This window comes from Pistacia vera, unplaced genomic scaffold, assembly GCF_008641045.1.
Source record: "Pistacia vera cultivar Batoury unplaced genomic scaffold, PisVer_v2 Contig575, whole genome shotgun sequence".
NCBI lineage: Eukaryota > Viridiplantae > Streptophyta > Magnoliopsida > Sapindales > Anacardiaceae > Pistacia > Pistacia vera.
Genome location: NW_022196418.1, coordinates 712616 through 719149, shown reverse-complemented (window position 1 = coordinate 719149; position 6534 = coordinate 712616). Strand labels below are relative to the sequence as shown.

Sequence of the window (6534 nt, the reverse complement as noted above, 5' to 3'; positions counted from 1 at the left end):
AGTGATGACAGCAAATGAGAGGCTTGGACTTTGTAGAGGAGGTGATGGAGATTTTGTGGGTGGTCTCGAAAGTGATTTTGAACGCCGAGATCGATCGAAAAACGACAAAAATCGTCAACGGCGACGTTGCTAACTTGCACCATCCCTTGCTAACGCACACCAACACTTATCTTTTTTTCTTCTCCGATGGTCAAATGTTTGTTAACCATTCTACGCACACTAATAATATATTTTTGACCATTTTACCCTTCTTCACAATGAAAATTACTAAAAAAAAATTGTGCTATGGGTACTGACAGGTATTTAAAAAATAGGTGGATATGAATTTGTCAATGAGCCATTTTTTGGGTGGGAACATGTCATGAACTCAAGAAATTCCATTTGTTTCATTTTCCTAAATTTTCTTGCCACTTTAAATCCTAGTATTTACTTGATTAAATATATATAATTAGGTAAAGGGTTATCTTTTGCATAAGAAAAATACTTCAATTTCAGTAGCATAATCTGGTTCTGAATGTCTCGGATATGAATTTACTACATTTCAATTTCGGTAACATCTAATACTGCAGTGGTTGCCCAAACAAGAAAAGCACCATCATGTCTTTATTATCTTATAGCTAAAATACCCAGACGGCCTCATTATGCAGACGCAAAATTTATGGAATGAACATTTAAATGGTTCATGTATTCAATACAAGAGCAAATTAGAAACAAAACAATGAATAAAAAAATTGCCTTCTTGTTTGCTATGCACATTCACCCAACACGCATGTGCAAGATTCGGAATGATGATCCATACCTGAGCTGAAGGGTCAATAAATCTACACATGCAACATAAATTAAGATACCTAATCAGGCTGGGGATCAGCTGGATCTGCATCACGACCATGGTGGAATCTCACCACTATGCATGTTATATTGTCAGCACTGCCACGGGTAAAAGCAGTCTCTGTTAATTTCCGAGCTGCAGCCTCAGGTTCTTCTTCCGTTTGGGCAAGTGCAATAGCATCCTGAACATGCAATGCATAAGTGGAAAGCAATAGAGGAGATCTAAGAATATTACGCCAGTAAAACCACCTTTTGAAGGCTGGCTTGCAAAGAAACACACATTACTAAAGCATATTGATTGGGCGTATTTTAAAGGTAAATGTCAAATAGACTGGTTTCTATATTTCATATAGAGTCTTAAATAATCAACAGTCCTCAAACAAATCCACTTCAATATATTCTACACAAAAAGCAAATACTAGTCCACTACTGATATAATTCAATAAAAATCCAGGAAGTGATATCCCTTAAAAGTGTCAAAATGCCTTGTTCACAGGAGGAGGGGAATATGCTTACATGTATGTATTAGAGAGAAAAAGAGAGCAGGCTTACCTCATTGGGTACTACATCCCATAGTCCATCACTTGCAAGCACAAGCAACTCAAATTCTTCATCTATCTCTTGATCCTGTAAAAATACAGAAAACATAAATTGATTTCTAATAACTCGCAATCAACTGAAAAGCATCCAACGATAAACACAATGAATAGTAATAGTCATTATAAATAGTGGTTCCCAGATATACATATCAGGTTAGAAGCCACCAGAAATGTACAGGCTAGCATGAAAAAGGGTTTTGCTAACTGCAATTTCATATAGGTTATGCAGAAAAGTTAGAGATTAATTGAACCCCCACTTTCTACAACTTAGAGCGACATGATTATAATTAATCAATGATGCTAATGAACCAGATCTTAGAGAGTTAGAATAGGAGTAATTTGAGCAGGGTAAATTTACAACTCAGGGAAGTCTCTTCGTTGTAGTTACAGAGATGTAAACTTTCCACCAGTCTCTAAACTAGATGAAACATAGCCCATAAAAACCCCTGATTATTACTACCCAAAGGGGCAAAAAAAAGTTAACAAATTTAAATCCTTCACAAGATAATAAACAAAGATATAGATAATTACCTGGATCTCAGGTTCAGCAACAACAAATTGCTTCAACATACGGTTACCAAATGCACGTGACATAGCTAGAACACCTCCAACTCTCCAAGTGCCTGACAAAACAATAAAAGGAACAGCAGTCTATCAAGGCACTCGTTCATGGTTTCCTATCCTAAACCTTGTCACTCCAAGACTTATGTCAAACTCTTTCTGACACAACAAAAGAATGTAATAAGCAACTAAAGTTAGTTAATAAGCACAACTTTTAGCAACCGTAGGCTTCGAATTATTGCTCAACCCACAAATCAGTTGCATTATATACTCTCTGCTTGGAAATTATCATGACAGCAATTATATTGACAATTTGCATCTTTTTACTTCAATAATAAATGTTATACAGTGAATAATTTTACCTGCCCACATTACAACGCCGCCAGCATTTTCAATTCTTTTCCGCTCATCACTTCTGTTGGGTTTATGATCCTCAGAGAGAGGGATAGCTAAAAGAGAAAATAAAAAGATAATGCTTTAAAAAACGGTTAGACAATACTCAAATTCATTTTCATATGCAGTAAAAAGTAAATAATTAATACAATCATGAGCCTATTCACTGGTTAAAATGACCAACAACCCATAGAACCACCAGCAAAAGTAAATAAATAATGCAATGTTAAACAACAGCTCAGATTTCAGATACAACACTGGATGGGCTGCCCTGGGTTATACCCTTAGAGCCTCCTTGAATATGAACAGTAAACCTTATTTCATAGATTCAAAAGTTTAAACATACATATATAAGTACATTAACTGTCTCATTTTATCTGTTACATTTAATTTGCTTGATATGAAAATAACTTTGAGTATTTATCAAAGTATAACTAATTTTGAACACATATAAATGCAAAGCGAATGTAGTACATAAGTTTACATTGAGAGTTGAATGAAGTAGAGAGAATTAGAATAATAACCAGTGTTACTCTAAGGAAAAAAAACTCATTTATATTTTATAACATGCATTCTATTAGGGGGAAGAAAAAAGTCAATCTAACATAATTTTGTGGCTACCCCATGTTCCTAAAAGCAATACAACTATACTTTAGACCTTTAGCATTTTAGATATCGCCATATTACCCCTTGAAGATTTTCAATATTTATATTTTATAAATATCCATATATACACTCTCTTAACTTTTTCTAGCCAAAAAATGCATGTAAATCCACACATGCATAGTCACTTCTGGGCAACAACATTATTGCATTGATGCCTCACATTGAGCACAATCACATCATGCAACAAAAAAAGAAACTTTAAACGCATAAATCAATTAGCATATGATGAATTTCTCATAAGGTCAAATATTCAATTTCATCTTTTATCACAACTCCATTAAATATTTACCATATCCGAAACAACCATTTTAGCTGCAATAGGCAGTCCATTGTGATTAAGCATGCTGTTCTTTTCCACATTATACTTTAGAACTCATTTACTTACCTCCAAAAGAACTAACACAGAAAATATAAATGTAAACCATACCTTTACCAGCCTTTGATATCACAGTCCTTGAATCTCCAACATTGGCAACATATAGGTGGTTACCAACCAATACTGCTGTTGAAGCAGTAGAACCATCATCCCGGAAAGTATCTCTTTCAGACTCCAAAAAGTCGACATCAGTCTGTTGATATGTTTCACCTGCAAGCTCACCCGGGTCACTGGATGGAATCACACAAATCAAAATCAAAAGATTGGAAAACACTCCATGCAGGATCCCACACACTTGACCCATAAATGACAGACTTAGTGCCACAAGATGTTTCATTCCGCCCTAGACAGAAAAGTAAACATCTGAATGTGCATGGGATCCTACACTGAATGCTGAGAACAAAGGATATGTTACAATCGTATTGACCAATTCCTTTATGACAATGTATCCATAAGGATCACAACTACGTCATATCAGATAAGTATGTACGCACTTATTGCCAATTTAGTATCTGTCATGAATTGTGGATGCTTCACGAGATTCTCAAATAGGTGTTCCTTCAAGTACTCAGCAGCACGAGAACCACCATGACCTGCAATGGTTATATTGTATATTTTATAAAAATAAACAATCCAACATAGACACAAAACAAATTGTCTTTGGACAGTTAACAGCAGTTACTCTCCATACACAAACATCAGAATAAGAGGATCACATGGACAGGCTCAAAAGTTGATAATTAAATAAGCTTCTGAAACCTACAAGCAAACATTGACCTTGGACCATTATTATGACAATCAATGCAAATAAGTTTATCTTTCTAAGAGGATCCTATTTGAATCATACAACAAGCTGCAGCTCAGATCCCAGGTGTCGGCTGACTTTACGTTTGTAAACCCTAACTTCATTCCACGTATAAGACATCATGTTACGGATCATAATTACCATACACACAACGGTCAAGACTGACATGACAAGAAGACTTGTAATAAAGCATGTCTTTTCCCATCAGTCACGTGCATGTTGATAACCAGTTGAAACACTACTTCCGTATAGCAGTTTCAATCTTCTTTTGTCACCATGTTGACACTTGGTGAAAGTATCCATGTTACATTGCTTTAATGCCCATAATTTTATATCTTTCCCCAAGGCAAGAGATGATCAGGGAAAATCTAACCATCAAAGATTCCAAACATGCAGACCGCTTGCCCATCAATCGTGGAAGTCTTAACATTGAAGAAATCCTCCATTGTTGCCCTCTTTCCCCTAAAACTTGAATAACCACAGCTCAGTTTTCCATCTTCACTGTCCATCACAAAAGCAACCAATAGTAAGTTTAAACCTGATTATTTATCTAGCACGTAAATATCACGAATAGCATAAGATATAACCTCTACAGCAAAACTTTTGATCATTTTGTTCAACAGTAAAACCTTAACATAAAACATTCATGTTCATTCTTGTGAGCACAAGAAACCGATTTCCCTCGATATAACTACAATTATAGGAAAAATGTTAGTAATGCTTGAATTTAATTAGATTTCTCCAGGTTCGTATATACTTTTAAAACCAAATGCTAAAAAATACCATCTCCAACTACTTTTTTCCCATTTCTACAAATAGAAAGTTTTCAAACAAATTCCATAAATTCTCAAAAACAAAGAAAGATACTCTATTTCCTCCACTATTTATTAAGCCACTGGGACATATGGCCAGTCAATTAAATAAGCAATCGAGTTCAATCCATACGCAATTCAATAAAAACGTGTAATTAATCAAATGCATAACATAGCAAATACATTAAAATCCTAAACAACCACGAGCTACACAAATATTGTCAAATGCAATAACTCATAATTACCTTTTCCATCCTCCACTAACATATCCACCGTCGTCTTCTTTCTCCGGCAATATATCGACAATCGGCCCGCGTTTTGCCGCCGCACCTGATGAATCAACCATCATCTTTAAGCTCCTTCTAAATTCGCAATTCCACGTATAATTTACACCGACACAGGCATGCAAACTCCTCCAACTGTTGCTTATTTGCACCCTCCTTTTCGTCAATATTCCTATTTTCCCAGCTCGTACAATCACACTCCTTAAACAACTGCTGCATACCATCTAAAATCTACCACTCTAACCTGCAATGCGAAATCTGAGAAAAAAAACGACGTCGTAAACTTCACAAAAATGCTGTCAGATTTTAAATCAAAGTTGTTTAAATCTAATGCTAACTTAATAAATATTACTTTTAAAAATAAAAATCATGTTCAAGAGAATATTCAAAGAATTACGGATCTTTGATTGAATGAATTTGCGGAAGTGGAGGTCCGAAAGAGAAGCGGATCGGATCAGAGGGAGCGTAGTCGAGGGAGAGGTGATCAGTTTCGGGTCGGATAAAGTGGAGGATCCGAATCTGATGAAACACGAAGTTTTGAATTGCAAATAAGATTTTTTTGAGAAGCTTTCTCTCTCTGAAAGAGAATCTGGAAACCCTAGAGAGAGAAAGAGAGATTGAAGAGCTGTCAGTAAGTGTGAGGTGATTTATATATAAAAGGAGAGTGTGAGATTGCGAAGTGGAGGAGAGAGCTGGCTTTTTTTAGCTTGGCAGTTGGCACCGAAGAGAAGCGGCAACGTGGCACTTTTCATGCAATCACTTTAGTTCTTATCTGCTATACTCAATCCTATCATACCTCCTCTTCCTTTTTCTTTTTTACAAATCAAAACAAATAAACTAAAACAATAATATCTCATTAAAAGTTAACAATTATCACAAATATATTTATGATACCGTAGCTAAATGACACGTGTTGTGTCCTGGATTTCACAAGAAAATGATAGAACTCAGTGGTAGAGATTGAGAACATCATTTTCATTTCCTTTTCTATCCTCATGTTTTGTTGTTAACATCTAATTAACTGAATTTTTTTAATTAATGTTCTATCATTTTTTCACAAATAATTAGGATGGTAATAAGGTAATTAACTACGTCTAACCTGACTATTTGATTAATATTCTTATAAAGCAACTCCTCTTTGATTATTAAATAATTTTAATTGATCCACCCTTTTCTTGAATCAGAAAAATATTGTTTATTTATAACAATA

The 6534-nt window shown here is 35.0% G+C and overlaps 1 protein-coding gene across 2 annotated transcripts; it reads right to left on the bottom strand.

Annotated features, from left to right (window-relative positions):
• Nucleotides 1-623: 623 nt before the first annotated feature.
• LOC116109208 (probable protein phosphatase 2C 76) lies at nucleotides 624-5989 on the bottom strand. 2 transcript variants are annotated; one of them, XM_031395438.1, is made up of 9 exons: nucleotides 5722-5989; nucleotides 5286-5582; nucleotides 4602-4729; nucleotides 3918-4016; nucleotides 3475-3633; nucleotides 2351-2437; nucleotides 1959-2050; nucleotides 1381-1455; nucleotides 624-1010 (listed from the first exon to the last, which is right to left on the bottom strand). In XM_031395438.1, exons 2-9 carry the CDS (start codon nucleotides 5546-5548, stop codon nucleotides 849-851), a joined length of 1065 nt encoding a protein of 354 aa, XP_031251298.1. In that variant the 5' UTR covers nucleotides 5549-5582; nucleotides 5722-5989; the 3' UTR covers nucleotides 624-848. The 2 variants fall into 2 exon arrangements, with proteins under 2 accessions (XP_031251298.1, XP_031251299.1); XM_031395439.1 differs by having other exon boundaries at nucleotides 5286-5989.
• Between the last annotated feature and the right edge of the window lie 545 nt (nucleotides 5990-6534).